The following is a 17,916-nucleotide window of genomic DNA, read 5'->3' as shown; positions in this document are numbered from 1 at the left end:
GTCAAAGGCATGTCCCAACACCCAAGCTGGAGAATGTAGGTTAAAAACAACCCAGGACTAGGTAAGTTGGTACTGGGTCCCTACCTACCTATGTAAATACTAGATACTTAATGTTTTCTTTAGGTACTTTTCATCAAGACAAAGAAGATAACAGCAGTGTGATCTTAGATTAAGGAGAAAGGGTGTAATATGATCTATGTTAAGAACAATAATAATTTATTCATGCCCGGTTTCTCATTACCTACCATAACTGTCTCACAGCTTAGATTGTTTTTTTATTCCAATACAAATTAGCCCTTGAGAGCGATCTCACTTGGTGGTAAGTGATTATGCAGTCTAGGGAGCCGGGCTACCTTGGTAGAGGTAATGGGCACCATGAGTAATTCTAGTTTCGTACGGAAACGCTAATCGCTTTGCATGGCAAAGCTTTGGCTTGGCGACGACTAACATTAATTAATTTTGTTTTAAAACTACCAATAACGAAGAACAAAGAAAGTACTCAATCAACTTTTTAATTTATGAATTACTAGATGAAGCCATCCACTTTGTGTCTGCGTGGATAGGCAACCTATACCTAGCTTATATTTTAATTAATTTAGCGTTGAATTAGAGCTTGGCGTGGCAGGCACGGTTTTTTTTCGACAGCGTTGAAAAGTTTAAAAACCGCTTTGATTTTCAGGGATAAAAAGGACCTTAGGTTTATACGTACGTTAATTTAGGGAAGGTCACCCTAAGTTATCTATAGGTAGTTATTCGCGAAAGTTTTTGCGAATAAAATTTTTCATCTTAATATGGATATCTAAGGAACTTTTTCGTTGAAATATCTCATTGCATTCGTAACAGATATATTGTTCAAATGGTTGCACTTTGGTTTCCTCATTTATCCTGAGTTTCGTGTCCAAAGCAACTGAAACAAAACGTTTAGATTAAAAACTAAGCTTTTATTGGTTGATTATTTGGTTGGATATTTTTTTGAATATGCCGCGCTTTTCCAGTCTACTTTCGTTTGCCAGACTTTAGCAGGCGGATTTTTGCGTTGCAATGCTTGCCTACCTAGATAGTAGATACAACAGAGCTCTTGCTCCTCGGTGCTATACAAGAACTATAACTATACTCTACACAAATCCCAATGCAGGTAGTATTAAGCAGATCCTTACTTGTCTCAGATGTGTCTTCTTCAGTTGGATGGACTTTTGTGTCGTGGTTTGTCCCGGGAGTCGCGGCCATGGCAGCAACTGAAACCACGATATTTTGCCCACCAAACAGAAACAAAAGATTTTGTCTAAAGTCGTAGGTATAGTGCGTTTCATCGAATAGTACTTATGGCGTTATGTTGGCTCCCCTGTCTGTCCAAGTCATTGGCACCATATTTGCATAAGAAGACGCAGATTTTGTTTATTTTCATTTGATTTTCCTGAATGAATAAGGAATGAATGAAATGAAAATCAAATGAAAATAAACAGAATCTGCGTCTTCTCATGCCAATATGGTGCCAATGACCACCCAACAGACAGGGGAGCCAACATAACGCCCTAGGTACTATTCGATGAAACGCACTATAGTAGGTAACTAGGTACCATCTTTATTAGACGCAGGCAGTTAAACTCGAATCATAAAATAATTATGATTTAAAGTAGATAATAGTGATGAGATGATTGAGTTCTTTTCTACTTAGACTTGTGTAATTTACGAATGAGTCAATAATTAACCGGATGACATAGTAGTTAAGTACTTTACTTAAGTATACAACGTAGGTAGGTATCTACCTAGTTCACGTAAAGTAGGTACCACCTAACCTAAGTATACAGGGTGTTTGGTAATTAGTATATAAAAACGACACGTACTCATGCTAACTACTTTGATCTGATAAATACGATGCTGAAGTATAATGACGAAATAATATTATAAAAAATTCCATACAAAATTAAAAAAAAAAATTATGTCACAGTTTTCATGGCCCTAACGTGCCATCGTGCCATCTTTAGATAGGCCAAGGTCAACGATCTCAATGAGTGCTGTTAGGGCTTTGCCACTCAGAGCATTAAAGCCCCTAAAGCCAGAAAAAAACTGTATCTCTGTGGTTTTATCAAAGACTGTGGCGCTGTCAAACTGTGGTGCTGTCACTGCTGACTGCTGTCAAAACTGTCAAACATGAACAAATGGCGGCGAAAACGCTAACGAAGTATCAAGTGAATTAATTTATCTTAATAAAATACATATTGTGTTAAAGTTGCTAAAATGCATATTAAGCAGGTGAAAATAAGGATTACCTAATGTTTTTCTATCTTCTCATTCTCTTGTGGAATGTTTTGCTTCATCGTTTGCATTGTTACGTACATAATAAAGAGTTACTGTAAAGTGTAAACTTTCATGTTTTTCACATATTCTATTTAATTTCAGGTGATAATTCAGGGTTTCAAGAGTTATCGCGAACAAATTGTTGTTGAGCCGTTCGACAAACGGCACAATGTAGTTGTTGGTCGTAACGGTTCTGGTAAAAGTAACTTCTTCCATGGCAAGTACCTACTCTTAACAATCAATAAAATTATTTTATTTACCCATACACCAAACAATATTTAGAGCCATTCTAATCCTAATATTTTGAATCCTGTTCTATCCTGTAGGGAATGCTCGGTTGAATGCCTTGATGCAAAAAAGGGATGTAAAACAAAACAACAATGCTTACAACAACAATAGATTATCGTGGACCAAAACCAAAAGTCCTTGCAGAATATCACATTTATGAAAAACACAACACTAGCGAGTTACTGCATAAAAGTTGTCTTCCTACAGGCAAAATTAATAAGTAATCAAAACCAACATATTAATAGGTATTTTTCATAATAAATTGAATAGGTAAATCATAAACACAACATCTATTAACAGCAGTCCTGTCTTTATATTAGCACTTTTCTGCTTATTATCGAATGTGTTTAGATATGCGAAGAAACACCAATTCTTGGCCATGCCCATTTCCTTTTAATATTGCTAAGAAAACAGCAGAGAGTGAATTTTAAACTAACAAGTTAAAATTTTTGTAATATCTATCTGCATGCCAAACAGCTCGATTCATCCTGTGTTTCAGTCAGCTTTTCCTTTTATATTATGCATACAGATTACACCTATTCATATATGTATTGAAGTAATTCAAAACTAGCAAATGTAAAAATAACCTTAAAAATAAAGTTAATAAGACAAAAAAATGTAATTTGTTTACAAGGTTAAAGTCCAAATGTTATGAAATCATTTTTCATGTCAACAGTTGGTTCATATAATGTAAGAAATAACACCAAATTACTATTTAATTCCAGCCATCCAGTTTGTCCTCAGCGATGAGTTCTCGCATCTGCGGCCAGAGCAGAGGCTGGCGCTGCTGCACGAAGGGACTGGTCCACGGGTGATCTCCGCCTTCGTTGAGATTATATTTGACAACTCGGACAACAGAATACCAGTAAATGCATACTAATATTCTAAATGAAAAAGTTGTCTGTCTGTCTGCTAGCTTTTTACGGCCCATCTGTTTAACCGATTTTGATGAAATTTCTTACATAGATAGCCTAGATCTTAGAGTAGGACATATGCAAATCAAATAGTTCCCACAGGATTTTTGAGAGCCTAAATGCGCGCTGACAAAGTTGTGGGCATCATCTACTTGGTACAGAGATAGCTTGCATGTTGGAGTTCAATATGTTTGTACTACTTTTTGTCACAGATAATCATAAAATAAAGTTTCCAAGCAATTTTTAAAAATCTAAATTAGGGGTAGGGGTAGATTTTAGTTTTGTCCCTTATGACACAAACAAGCCAAGCTAAATTAAACTTTATAAAATGAACTGAAAAATTATCATTTTTTTATATTGGGGTTTTAATTAAATTTTAGTATTCAAGTGGTGTACTTAAATAAAAAAAAATGTAAAAAGGCAATCCACTTTGTCAGGTGTGGGGTTCGAACCCACGCTCCCTCTCGGGAACCAGAGCTTAAATCTGGCGCCTTAGACCACTCGGCCAACCTGACTTGTCCATTAGCGGCGAAAAACCGAACCATAATCAAACGTTGCCAAATTCCACACTGCATTTCAATATAGCACACTTTACAGTTAAAATGTTTATGATGTACCTAATTATTTTTTTAAAGGCTACAATGAAACAAAAATGTGAGGATAGATTTTATTCACTGTAGGAACACACAGGGAGAAACCTGTTTCTCAGTACACAATAAATAAATCAATCAAAAAAATTAGTTTTTATTAATTAAAAACCTTTATTTTTTTATCGAAATAGCTTACGTGAATTTTGGGACACCCAAATGGAAGTCAGGTTGGAAGTGGTGGAACATGGAAGAGCAGTCGTAGCCAGCTAAAACAACTTCCAACCACGTAATCATCCTCGTTATCATCATTATTTACCGATAGACCTCCATTGCTGTACATAGGTCTCTTGTAGGGACTTCCACACACTACGGTCTTGCGCCGCCTGAATCCAGTGGCTCCCTGCGTCTCGTTTGATGTCGTTTGTCCACCTAGTGGGGGGCGGGGGGGTCTTCAAACGCTGCGCTTTCCAGTGCGAGGTCTCCATTCTAGCACATTGGACCCCAACATCTACCACTTTTTTGAACTATGTGCACTGCTCATTACCATTTCAGCTTCGCAAATTGCTATGTCAGTTACTGTGGCTCTCCTACTGATTTGATCACATAATATATACAACAAATCTCATTGAAATGTTATTCCCTAGATCGAAAAAGATGAGATATTCCTGCGGCGAGTGATTGGTACCAAGAAAGACCAGTTCTTCCTCAACAAGAAGGTGGTGCCTCGCTCCGAAGTGCTGAACCTTCTCGAAAGCGCTGGCCTTTCCAACTCTAATCCATACTACATTGTCAAACAGGGAAAGGTTTGTACACTAGCATATCATATACTAGAAATTCTTGCGGCGAGTGATCCAAGAACCAAGAGTGTACCAAGAAAGACCAGTTCTTCAGGCTTAAAAATGTGGTCTCTTCTTAGACCTGGGCGCGTTTGGAACCCTCGTAGCTTTAGTTTTAAGTTTACGTAATTCATTATCACCACTACATCAATGTTTGACACAATTTGAATAAACAACTTTGACTTTGACTATCCTTTTCCCCAGGGAGCATTATGAAAGGGATAGCCATATATTTAAATGTGTCATTTTAGTTTAATTTAGAGATTGTGCACCTTCAGATGTCAGTGTAAACAAGAAAAGTAAACCACAGATTGCAATTTAATCCACAGATTAACCAAATGGCTATAGCGCCAGACTCTCAAAGGTTAAAGCTTTTGAGAGAAGTGGCTGGGACCAGGGTGTACGATGAACGCAGAGAGGAATCTGTTACTATCCTCAAAGAGACTGTTGGCAAGGTATGAAGGAAATCTGCTGTACTAAGTAAATAGAATATGTTTTAGGGTTCTAAAGAAAAAAAGGAACCCTTGTGCTGTAGGATCACTTTGTTGGGTCTGTCTGTCATGTCTGTCTAGACCCGTCAAGGGAATCGAAACCTATAGAGCAATTGCCGCTAATTGCAGCTAGCAATGTCTTATAGCAGTAGTAAAGGGAAAAATCCGAAAACTAATTTGTGGTTAAATCATAAAAAAAAAGTGTTATTTATTATACGATGGTACGGTTTTTTCGTCCACTTTGAATAACTACATACCATAAATCAAGAGTGAATAAACATCTTCTAAGCAAGCGCAGCTCCATCTTAGACTGCATCATCACTTGCCAGCAGGTATGATTGCAGCCAAGCGCCATGTCTAAAAAGTATAAGAATCTCAAATTCTCCCTCTTACAGGTAGAGAAAATCAATGATTTCCTCCAAACAATTGAAGAGCGTCTCAAAACGTTAGAAGAAGAGAAGGAAGAGTTGAAAGAGTACCAGAAGTGGGATCGGTCGAGACGAGTACTGGAATTCATCATACATGACACCGAACATAGGGAGAATAAGCGAAAACTCGAGGAAGTACGTACATTTTATATATAAAACGACTAGAATAGAACAGAAAGATTTTTTATTCATATAAACTTTTACTAGTGATTTTGAATAGTCGAAAAATCTACCGCTGTTTCAGAAAAACGTATTCATCGTTATCGTCAAGAAATTTTGCCCTTTGATTGGTTCATTCGCTGTTTACCTTTTTTCACAGCCAATCAAAGGGCAGAATTTCTTGAAGATAACGATAACCATGATACGTTTTTCTTACACAATCGGAGGGGGCTGAATGCTATTTTTTATTTTCGGTTGTCCCCACTGACTGCCAATTTTTCATTTAACTTTTTTCTTGTAGCTAGAAAAAATGCGAGCCAACAGCGGCAAAGAGCAACAGCATTATGCGGACATGGTGCGGGAGGCGCAGGACCACGTGCGGGAGTCCAACAAGTATGTGAACACTATTCGTTTTTTTTTTATTTGTACCAGAAAGTTGTAACAATAAAGACAAAAGAAAGAAAAGTGGACAGGGAAACACTTATCTCTATAAGAGATCTCTACCAGTGACCCTTGGCAGTGCGAGAGGTTGTTAAGGGAGTAGAATAGGTACAGCAAAGATAGAAAGTATTCATGAAAAAAGCTTAATAGATATTATATTACAAAAGCACTTTCGTTCCGTTCTGTACCTTGGAAGGATAATTTGGGGTGTTAATTAACGTCCATTTATTTTACAAATTTCTAACTTTATTTTTTTGGAACATCTGAAGTTTCATTTCTTTATTCCCAGTTTGAATACTTGCTTTTTTCTAATATTTTTATATCCTTATCTTTCTGTTCAATAGTGTTCGCTGAATGTGTTTATCTTATCTTGTAGATTTTACTTTACTAAATTACCATCTGATCTACATAAAATCACGCACAATAAAACGGTTTACAATTAAATGTAAGAAATGGTTGCAAGGAAAACAATTTTTACTCCTTAGAAGAATTTTTCCAACACGATAAAAAGCGATTTTGACTTTCATTGTTTGGCCTTTTAAAAAAAAAATGTTATTACAGTTTTTTTTTATAATTAGTAATTTCAACTGTCTGGTATATTTGTTAGTTGTTACGCCGACATGGCTAATGTGCTGGACGGGCTGGACCCTTGTTTCTTAGATTTATCAGGCAAATAAATTGTATTGTAGAAAACTAAAGGATGCCCGCAAAGACGTAGCGGCGGCGCGCGAAGAGAAAGATATCCTGTCGACTGAACAACAGCAGCTATTGCGAGAGAAGACTAAACTGGAACTAGCTATTAAGGACTTGACTGACGACGTCGATGGCGATAACAAATCAAAGGTATGTTTTTCGAATTCCATTACACTTTAAACCCTTGACTGCAATCTCACCTAGTGGGAAGTGATGATGCAATCTAAAGGTGAGATCTATTGAAAGCACTCTGAATTTTCTTAGACTTAAGACAGACTAAAACGAGACAGAGATATATCTCTCACATAAATCTGTCCCGTTTTAACTCAATCTTAAGTCTGAGCAAAGTCAAAGTGCGCTGTATAGAGTCAGAGTAAGATGGTAGCACGCTAACTTAGAACGGAGGTATAGCCATTTTTACTAAACCCCACCCTATTGGTTTCTACACCAATAGAGGGGCTGGTGGGGTGGTAACTAGCCACGGTCATAGCCTGTCACTAGACAAAAAACTGCGTAAGAAGTGACGGCCTATCTCAGCCACTTCTCAGCGTAAACATCTAATTGGTGCAGAGCTACCGGATACTTTCGGGTCTAAAATGTAATAACGCCAGAATTCAGGATAATTTCCCACTCTTATTTACAAAAAAATTACAACTACTTTATTTTATTTTCTATAGAAGATGATTATATTTTTCTAACATCTAACAGGAAAGAGCCGAAGCGGAACTGGAACGCTTACGGCAACAGATAGCCGAAAAAGAGCGCGAGTTGGAGGAATTGAAGCCCAAATACGAAGAAATGAAGGCGCGAGAGGAAGAGTGTACGCGCGCCTTAACGCTCAACCAGCAAAAGCGACAGGAGCTGTACGCTAAGCAGGGTCGAGGGACTCAGTTCACCTCCAAGCAGGACCGAGACCGATGGATCGAGAAGGAGCTCAAGTAAATCACAACACACGCACGCACTACCCAAACTCCACACACCACCCAAACTCCACACACCACCTACACTCCACATACCTACCACTCACACTCTACACACCACCCACACTCCACACACCACCCACACTCCACACACCACAAACACTCCACACACCACCGACACTCCACACACCACCGACACTCCACACACCACCCACACACGCGCCACATACACATAAAACACACACTAAACATGCACCACATACATTCATACACACTCACGCACGCAAACACACGTGCGCGCGCCACTTATGCTCCACATACACTCCACACACGTACTATTCGTACACCACAGATGCTCAACAGACGCACTACTCGTACTATGCGTGCGCGCACAAACAGCTCTACACTATCAGGAATTAATTTACAAAATCTCACTCTAAGTTGAATTATTTTGCTATAAAAAATTGGGCCGAAATATAATTAATTTCTTTTTTCTAGATCCTTAGTCAAGCAAATAAAGGACAAAAAAGACCATGAAGCCAAGTTACGAGAAGACCTGCGCCGCGACGCTGTCAAACTGACGGAACTAGAGAAACGTATAGAGGAAACGACTAAGGAGATGGAGAGGCAAAGAGTTGCCATAGATGAGCACAACAAACAGTATTACGAGTGCAAGAAACGGAAGGATCAAGAACAGAGTGCCAGGAAGTGAGTATTTTTTCTCTTTTTCATAAGAAAAGAAAGCAGATACCTAATTTAGTGAGTGAAGTTTTTTTTTTTAAATACTAGCCATTTGAATCATGACTAACATTTTCCTTTCCCCTCCAACTAAGCGTAAAGCTTGTGCTTGGAGTGGGTACGACAGTAGTGCAACGGGTGGGGTTTGACCTTTCGGATTTCAGTCCACTGCTATAACCGTTGAGCTATTGAGGCTTTGAGTTTGAACGTAAGATTACCTATAAGTGCATGTGTGCGTTGAATAATGTACATTGCTATCCAGGCCGGAATCGTACTCGTATGTGCTTGCGCTTAGATTAAGTATGTAAAATACAATTAATTTTCATGCAACTTTTCAGATGTTTTACTTGTACTAGTGCACGTCGTATATGTGTCTGTGGAGTTTTGTGTGTGGTGTGTCTTCGACTTCCTTATTGGAATGCAATATCTTTCCCTTTCTTCCACAATTCATATTTCTCTATTTGTATTTTAGCGAGCTGTGGCGTAAAGAGACAACATTGACACAGAACTTGTCCTCACTAAAAGAAGACCTGGCTAAAGCTGACCAAGCGCTACGTTCCATGGCGGGAAAGGTATTAATTATATTACAAGTTAAAGCAATACAACTGAGTTTGGTAGATTTCTTTCAATTTATTGCCGGTCCCCGCGACGTTGTTCGCGTGGATTAAGGGTTTTAAAAATCCCGTGGGAACTATAATTTTCTAGCATGAAAATCACGTCGATCCGTTGCTGCGTTGCGACGTGATTGAATCACAAGTCAACAAATCTACAAACAAACACAGATTTTTTTGGTTTTCCGTGATTAACTCTTAATTCTTTTCGAAAAATTATTTTGATCTGTTTAACAAGATTGTTGTGTTTTGTAGATTAACGTGTGTAAAACACTTGACGTTTTAGCCCAACCCTGATTAACCTCTCGTCTGTGTTGGCATGGATCCTTGCGGGCGGCTTGTCTGTGTTGTCATGGATCCATGCCATCCATGTCTATACTACCTTGCCTTCTTTTATTGGATTTTAAGCTTTATTTGTATTGCAATAGAGTTTAAAGCCTAATATTATAATATAGACAGATAAATAACGAACAATAAACAGTCATTCATTTCGTTCAAAGTACCAAGCATTGCTTGGTACGTCCATTTGAATTTCACTTCCCGCGCGCAGGTGACGTCATTTCACACAGACAACGGAGATTTATTTTTAATACAAAAGTATTAAACAGACGAGAGGTTAATTTATCAAAAAGTATGTGTCTCATATTTTAGATAATTTCTACTACTGCCTTTGTGAAAAGATCCCATTTTTTTTTAAAGAATTATTTTAATAAGTAATCATTTGTAGCCCATCCTCAACGGACGAGACAGCGTGCGCAAAGTGCTGGAAACCTTCCAGGAGCGAGGCGGCGAGTGGGCCAAGATAGCCACGCAGTACTATGGGCCCGTCATTGAGAACTTCACCTGCGATAAGACCATTTATACAGCTGTTGAGGTGACTATGATTACTGACTAGACGATGCCTGATGATGGTCATTACATCATTAGTCATGATGACTGCGTCCACATGGATTTAGGTTTTCGAAATTTTCTTTAGTATTCCGTACCTCAAAAGGAAAAAAGAAACCCTTATAGAATCACTTCGTTGTCTGTCTGTCGTGTCTGTCAATTGAAGGGAATCAAAACTATAAGGTCCTTCGTGTCCAATTTTTTCCCATGGCGGCCATTTTTTTTTTGTAAATTTTTAGTTGTTATAGGGGCAATAGAAATATACATTCTGTGCTTTCAATCTCTACCAATAATGGTTCACGAGATACAGCCCGCGGACGGACAGAAGGACAAACGGACAGACAGCGGAGGCTTAGTATTATGGTCCCGTTCGCGTTGGCACCCTTCAGGCACGGAACATTTAAATGAAGGCTAGGATAGGCAAATATCAAGCAGGATTCCGAGAATGAATGAATGAGAATGAATTAAATATTTCTTGGGTATGTTCGCGCAGATATGGCGTTCCCCAACAATTTCAATATGTCACATTTGCATTTGCTCCTGTCACAAGCGGAATTTTGTACGCGGTATTTCTAAAGATTTGTGAGCGTTATTAAATGAATCTGTGCAGGTAACGGCTGGAAACAGACTCTTCCATCACATAGTGGAGTCCGACACAGTGGGCACCAAGATCCTGAAGGAGATGAACCGACAGAGTCTGCCGGGGGAGGTCACCTTCATGCCGCTCAACCGGCTGCAAGTCAGGGACATGGTCTATCCCAATGACAACGTGAGTAATCTGACTAGCAACAGGCTCTTCCATCACAATGGAATCATTTACAGTAAGCACGAAGATCCTGAAGGAGATCAACCATGATCTATCCCAATGATAATCTGAGTAGCAAGATAAATAAGTTGTATCCGCAAAATTCGTATGTTTAGAAAAGCGCTACCAACACCAACTAAAACCGAATGTACATCAATGAAATATAAACCTTATTGCTTGACGTTAAGATTTTAAACACAAAAACAACAGAGACTCGTGCTATCTCGCTCATAATTCGCGCGTACAAACGTGGCGTGAAGGCAATATCCATAACAGATGAAGGCGCACTATGATTGACTGAGATATTTAAGCGCCATTCAAAAATAAGATTTCTGAGCAAGCACGTAACTTATAAGGTTCTGCGTGATTTCTAAAAGTAGCAATATTTAAGTTTAGCTAAGCAGTAAGTAAGTAACTTAACCAAACAAATTCAGTTTATTTAAGTTAACCAAACAAATTCAATAAAGTGACCTGTTCTAGTAAATTAACAGTTCTTATTTCTTACAGAACGCAATAGCTATGGTTCAAAAGCTGAAATACGACCTGAAGTACGCCAAAGCGATGAAGTATATCTTTGGCAAAACCCTCATCTGCAGGAATCTGGAGTGTGCCACCGAATTGGGCAAGCAGTTCCATTTGGATTGCGTCACTTTAGAGGGCGACCAGGTATGTTCTATGTATAAGATGTTAGAAGTCTTTAGTCTTATTCTTTTAGCTAGAAAACTGTTAAGTGATATCAGAAGACACATAAAGTAGGGTACTGTGGCGGTTATTATCTCTTAAACAGTATTTTTTTTCCAAAAACTGTCTAAGAAACGCCATTAAGATTTCAAAACTCTTTTTTAACAAGGTATCACTCAAGTGGGTAAATCAAAATTTATTTTTCGACTCACGGTTTTCATGTTAAAACAGTACTCTGAAAAAGATTTTTTTCAGAATTTAAATGTAATTCGTAGCAGTGATTAAAAGGTTTCTTCATTGTACTTACAGAGCTCTTATAGTTTTATAAAATGGCTGTGACGAAGACAGATGGACTGGGCGAAGCTATAAAGTTTCCTTGTTTTACTAACTTTACCTAGAATTAACTAAAATTAACAGCTCCGACCATAATAGATTTTTAGTAAAATTTTCTTTTGTAAGGTATCGTCAAAAGGCTCCCTCACTGGCGGTTACTTCAACCAATCCCGCTCGCGTTTGGAAATGCAGAAGACTAGATCGGAACTGATGGAACAGATCTCCACGCTCGAAGATGAACTCGCGACGCTGCGACAAGAACTGAACAAGACTGAGACGAGCATTAACACCATCGTGTCTGAAATGCAACGTACTGAGACTAAACAGGGCAAGGCTAAGTAAGTACAATAAAATATGCCTACTTGTGGTTCGCCCCATACTGAGACCTTGCGGTATCCCATGTTTCTCATAAGATAGTTTTAACTATATTATATTTTAATAGAAGTCAGCGCCATCTATTACAATGAATGGCGTATTGTCCCAGGCTGATTTTTGTATGTCTGTAATAAATTTGGCTACTTCCACATTGAGCTGGTCTGGGCATTTTAAAGGAACCTTTAGGTTTATAATATTGGCTAACTCTATTTTAAAGCTCTCCCAGTCTGTATTGTTATTCACTAGAGTGAGCTTGGTTTCCTTGAATGTAATGTTATGTTTATCCAATATTAACAATATTGGCGAATGGTCCGAATTCATGTCATATTTTCCTTCAATATTTAGGTACCTTGGTGAGATATTCTTAGATATAAAGAAATCTATCAGATCTGGGATTTTTCGAGGATCAGTAGGCCAATAGGTCGGCATACCAGTACTGATCACGTCGCATCTCAGGTCTTTAATCGCATTCAACAATTCTTTTCCTTTTGTTGTTGTTAGTCTAGAGCCCCAGAAAATATTTTTGGCGTTAAAATCGCCACCAATTATAAATCTGTGTCCATATTGTCCCAAGAATCTTATGTATTCACATTTTTTTAGAGAATGCCGTGGTGGGCAGTATATGGCTACTATTGTAATTGGGTACCGTTCTGTTTTGATATTTACTGCCACTGCTTGGATTTCTAACTCCTCATGTTTACTTTCTTCGTAGTGGGAAATATTCTCTTTTATTATAACAGCACTACCTCCTCTGGCTGAATTATTGGGATGTAGGGCATGGTATACTTTATATCCTTTAAATTTGATATAGGATTCTTTTGTAAAATGTGTTTCGGAGATCAGACATATGTCGATATTTTCAGTATCTAGGACTACTTGTAGCTCATGTTGATGTTGGAATAGTCCATTAGAATTCCATGCCAATATTTTTAGTTCCTTTCCCATTATTTGGTTTTAAAGGGAGCTTTGTTATTGCTTTTTTCAAGATTTCGCAGGCGTTCATCAAATGATGACATAAGTTTTAGGATCTCATCTAGTTTATTTGAGGTAGAATCGCTCGTGTTGCTGCTGCTGGACATTTTATTTGATGCTACTTGTGCATATGTTACCTTCTTATTAGCAATTTCTTTGTTGATTTCGGCAAGTCGGTTCTTGATGACTGGAGTTTGTTTTGCTTTATCACTTGTTGCTTGAGTGTTTTGAGAAGATGGATTTTTGTATCTCTTGTTCCTAATGGATTGCATCTCCTTGGCTACAATGCAGCCTCTATAATTAGCTGGATGAGCTTCCCCACAGTGGATACATTTAGGTTTCTGCTCAGCTGGTTTTTTGCATTCAACACTCAGATGTTTTCCAGTGCATTTGACACATCTTGGCTCTCTAGAACAGTATTTCTGGGTGTGCCCATACGTTTGACATCTTTTACATTGTGGTATGAGCTTTGATGATCTCAGTGGATGTATTTCCACTTTGCATCCAAGAATCGAAGTGATTCCATAAATTTTGTTGATGTCTTCTCCATTTTTAAAGCTAAGCAAGAACATGTTTAGTGGTTCCTTATTTTTCCACCTTAGCTTGTTGACGGCATTTTCAACCTTAAACCCCTTATTCTGTAGGTCTTCGATTATTCTTTCTGGCTTGCAAGTAAAATGCAGCTTTTTGGCCATGACTTTAATGGGCCTTTCTTGCTTGTTTTCATAAGAATGCCACAGGAAATTCCCTGCAGTCAATATCTTAGTGATTGACCGATATGTATCTTCGTTATTGGCATTTATTTTAACATTGTTGCCATTTAACATTTTGATTCGAAAAGAGTCTCCAGATGGACCTTCTGTTAATAAGTCATAAAATGACTGATAGTTTGTAACGTCGCACAGTGGGGCCGATCCAGGAATTAGGCGGCCAATATTATTTTCTCCCATATATGTGTTGTAAATAGGTTAAATTATATTTTTTAGTATTTTGGGAACTTATTTTTTAAAACTAACTGATGCCCGCGGCCCCGCTTGCGTATATTTTGGTTTTAAATCCTGTTTGTCGAAATTCTGATTTAAATCATGTGGAAACCATGGATTTTCTGAGATAAAAAGTAACCTATGTGCTAACCCAGGGCATAATCTATATTCATTCGAAATTTCAGCCAAATCGGTTCAGTAGTTTTACCGATAAGGAGAAACAAACGATTTTTGACACGAAAAACAAATAATTCAATAAAGTGCCAAAACAGATTTTATTTCTATATAAAACATAGTAAAAAACTAAAAACACTAAAACTATAATAGTAAATTGAAATCGTGATTATGATAAATTAAGAAAATATAAAAACAAAAACTATGAAAATAAAGATGCAATGGTAAATAAAAAAATACAAAAATAAACATAATGTGATTCAGATCAATCCCAAGTGTCTTCACCAGAGCTAGAGCTCAATTCATCCTTGTCAAGTTGGTCCGGTTCAGATTCCTCATGAGGACATTCTGCTGTGTTAAGTTCAGCGGAAATAAGCATTTCCAACGCTTCTTTGCTATGAGGCACATTTTTTCTTTTAGGTTTTGGCTTTATGCTCGATATTAATGGATCCGAACTTAGCAACAACCTATTAAGGCCGTCATAATTGCATTGCTCCCTTGAGCATTTTCTTGCGAAATACCGATACTGGCGAAAATGTTTGTTTCGTGCCTCTGCTGCTTCTTCGGATAGTAATCCAATAGGCAGAAGTGCATGATCCATTACAGTTGCACAATGTATTAAGATTTTATGCATTGTTGGAGACATAGGGTGCCAGGGATACAACTCAATATAAAGTTTTGTGGTCTGTTTCTATAGTGCTACGCATTTTGAGTGTTTTTCTGCGTTTACTTCTCTCACTTGAATCTTCAAACGACTTTGATGGTCTACCAGAAGAAGGCTTTTTAGGTCTCGGTATTTCGTATGTTCCTTTTAACCATTCATCATTCTTTTGAATGAAAGTATGGGCCTTTTTATGTGACTCGATCCATTTTTTCTTAAATTGAGACTTTAGACGTGAGAAATTATGTTTAACTTCCTTCTTTTGTTCATCACAATATTCATCTTGTGATAGAATATATCTCTCAAGATAAATCAATTTTGCATCAAATTCGGGCAAGTCTTGTTGTTGCATTTTAGTAAAAAGAAATCCACGTGTTACGGTGCGAGTCCCTAAAGTGCCTTTCTATTCTGGAAGCAAATAAAAACCGGTTTAAACCGAAAAAAAGAAATTTGTTAAATACGGCGATTTTCCGCTATGTACTTCATAGCCTTCAAAATATGGATTCCGCGGGAGACCGCAGCTAATCTCGATGTATTCAATTAGGGATAATAGTCAGTTTTTATTTACAATGAATAAAACCGATGGGACTCGGTGGGAAGTTAAAGTAAAACCTTTTTGAGTATCTAAAAGATGATTTTTCGACCGCAACAGAAGCATTATTTTGCAAGTCCCATAAAATATCTATTTTATCGTTATTCAAACTTTTTTATAAATGTAATATATGGGCGCTTACCTGATATAATCGAATCAATTAAGATTTTTTTCAAAAATAACTCACTAACATATAAAAATCACTTTTTAAAAAGTTGTTTTAATTGAATCAGTTAACGCAATATGAACACTTAGAGTGACGCTCAGGTTTAGACTGATACAAAATGGTGAACACCCCTAATTAGAGGAATGGAGAGGTGGCATTATGTTCGGTGTCTACTTAATTACCTAAGGTAGTAAGTTTTGTTTGTCAATGGCCATTTTTGAGAAATCGATTTATGGCCAGCTAATTTCCGGATCTGCCCCACCGTGCGTCGTCTACTATTATTGGCGGGGGTGGTGGAACTTTCTTTGTCCTTTCTTGAGAGGAATCATCATGCTGATTGATAGATGTGGACTGTGCAGGTGAGGTGTTCAATTTTCTTTTCTTCCTGCTTTTAGCTCTAATCCATTCTGTCTCTCTGGCTAGCTCTTCCTCATCCGTCTGGTATTCCGTAAGTTGCGGTGAGTTTTCCTTGGTAGTGTTATTCTGGCTGGTATCCATTGGATTTTGATTTGACAGAAATTTTATCTGATTTTGGAGTTCCAATATTTGCTTTTGCATAGAAGTAATCATGAGTTGAAGTTTCTCATTTTCCGCCTTTTTTTCGGAGAATGCTTTAAAAAGCATATGCTCCGTTTCCGTGATTAATTTAATTTCTGTACCCATAGTTGCAGTATAAAGGTAGTATAGCTGCGATTTAATATTAAATTATTTTATAATAACCCTGACGCGGTCAAAACGCGGAACTGGGTCATTATGTTGAACGCAGTCGACCCGCGCGCGGCGGTCGAAGACGCGGCGTCAGCAGATTACGCTGCTAGTATTGCGTTTAGGACACGGTTGTTTTCGACGAAAACTAAACACTGGAACGCCATTCATTAAAAAATGGAGTAAGGGTACCACCTATCCTACGGAGATTATCCATCTCATTAGAATAAAGAGAAAGCAAAGAAAAAAATGGCATGCTTCGAGATCGCCACAAGACAAAACAACACTTAACAAACTCGCGAAAACAATCAAAAAAGCAATCAAAAGTCATAACGAAAATAAGTTAAATGATTACCTACGAAGCTTGACCAATGATCGAGAAACTGACTATTCTCTTTGGAAAGTAACGGGAAATCTAAAAAGACCCATCACACATATACCACCACTTAAAGATTCAAATGGAAAATGGGCTATCAATAACATTCAAAAAGCTAATAGATTTGCTCAGCATCTGGAAAATATATTCCAACCAAATGAGGGCCATCCACTTGATCTTAGTGAGATTGAAGAAAGACTAGATGATCTGCAAAATATCAGACTTGTGACACCAAAAGAAGTATCTGAAGAAATAAAGTTCAATTTAAGCAAAAAAAAATCTCCAGGATACGATCTCATTACTGGAGAAATCTTAAAAAACCTTCCTCGGAAAGCTTTAGTGAAACTTACCAATCTCATAAATGCATCATTCAGACTGAGACATGTACCTGAGTTATGGAAAGTTGCTGAAGTCATTATGATTGCCAAACCGGGGAAACCACCCCATGAAACAACATCATATAGACCAATCTCTTTACTACCAGTTATTTCAAAGTTGTTTGAAAAATTGTTACTTAAGAGACTAAAACCCGTACTAGAAGATAGAAAATTAATACCAGATCATCAGTTTGGATTCCGAGAAAAGCACTCAACGATAGATCAAGTCCACAGAATTACTGATATAATAGAAAAATCATTAGAAAATAAGAAAGTGTGTTCTACAGTTTTCTTAGACGTAGCGCAAGCTTTTGATAAAGTGTGGCACGAAGGGCTTATCTATAAACTCAGAAATATGCTACCAAAGTCATTCGCAGATATCCTTGAATCATACATTACAAACAGATGGTTTAGAGTTCGT

At 37.7% G+C, this 17,916-nt stretch overlaps 1 protein-coding gene, 1 long non-coding RNA gene and 1 other non-coding gene across 3 annotated transcripts in view; 1 reads left to right on the top strand and 2 right to left on the bottom strand.

Moving 5' to 3' along the window:
• Window positions 1-493: 493 nt before the first annotated feature.
• Window positions 494-1,250, bottom strand: LOC123870032. Its single transcript, XR_006796990.1, has 2 exons — window positions 1,158-1,250; window positions 494-907 (listed from the first exon to the last, which is right to left on the bottom strand). It is a non-coding gene; the product is annotated as an uncharacterized LOC123870032 (long non-coding RNA).
• An 877-nt stretch (window positions 1,251-2,127) lies between these two features.
• The window catches only part of LOC123870191 (structural maintenance of chromosomes protein 3), a 34,822-nt gene continuing 19,033 nt past the window's right edge, over window positions 2,128-17,916 (top strand). Inside the window, exons 1-15 of the mRNA XM_045913390.1 lie at window positions 2,128-2,253; window positions 2,401-2,515; window positions 3,312-3,451; window positions 4,735-4,893; window positions 5,256-5,381; window positions 5,813-5,980; window positions 6,306-6,397; window positions 7,135-7,288; window positions 7,847-8,076; window positions 8,557-8,766; window positions 9,269-9,368; window positions 10,135-10,281; window positions 10,906-11,064; window positions 11,608-11,766; window positions 12,241-12,452. Of these exons, the coding sequence (XP_045769346.1) occupies window positions 2,239-2,253; window positions 2,401-2,515; window positions 3,312-3,451; window positions 4,735-4,893; window positions 5,256-5,381; window positions 5,813-5,980; window positions 6,306-6,397; window positions 7,135-7,288; window positions 7,847-8,076; window positions 8,557-8,766; window positions 9,269-9,368; window positions 10,135-10,281; window positions 10,906-11,064; window positions 11,608-11,766; window positions 12,241-12,452 (2,186 nt within the window). The 5' untranslated portion in view covers window positions 2,128-2,238. The remainder of the gene's footprint in view (window positions 2,254-2,400; window positions 2,516-3,311; window positions 3,452-4,734; window positions 4,894-5,255; window positions 5,382-5,812; window positions 5,981-6,305; window positions 6,398-7,134; window positions 7,289-7,846; window positions 8,077-8,556; window positions 8,767-9,268; window positions 9,369-10,134; window positions 10,282-10,905; window positions 11,065-11,607; window positions 11,767-12,240; window positions 12,453-17,916) is intronic.
• Trnal-uaa lies at window positions 3,932-4,015 on the bottom strand. The gene has a single exon. It is a non-coding gene; the product is annotated as a tRNA-Leu (tRNA).

The sequence above is a fragment of the Maniola jurtina genome, chromosome 12 (genome assembly GCF_905333055.1).
Source record: "Maniola jurtina chromosome 12, ilManJurt1.1, whole genome shotgun sequence".
Taxonomy (NCBI): domain Eukaryota; kingdom Metazoa; phylum Arthropoda; class Insecta; order Lepidoptera; family Nymphalidae; genus Maniola; species Maniola jurtina.
Note: the sequence above shows the minus strand (reverse complement) of the source record. Positions and strands in the feature narration are given on the sequence as shown.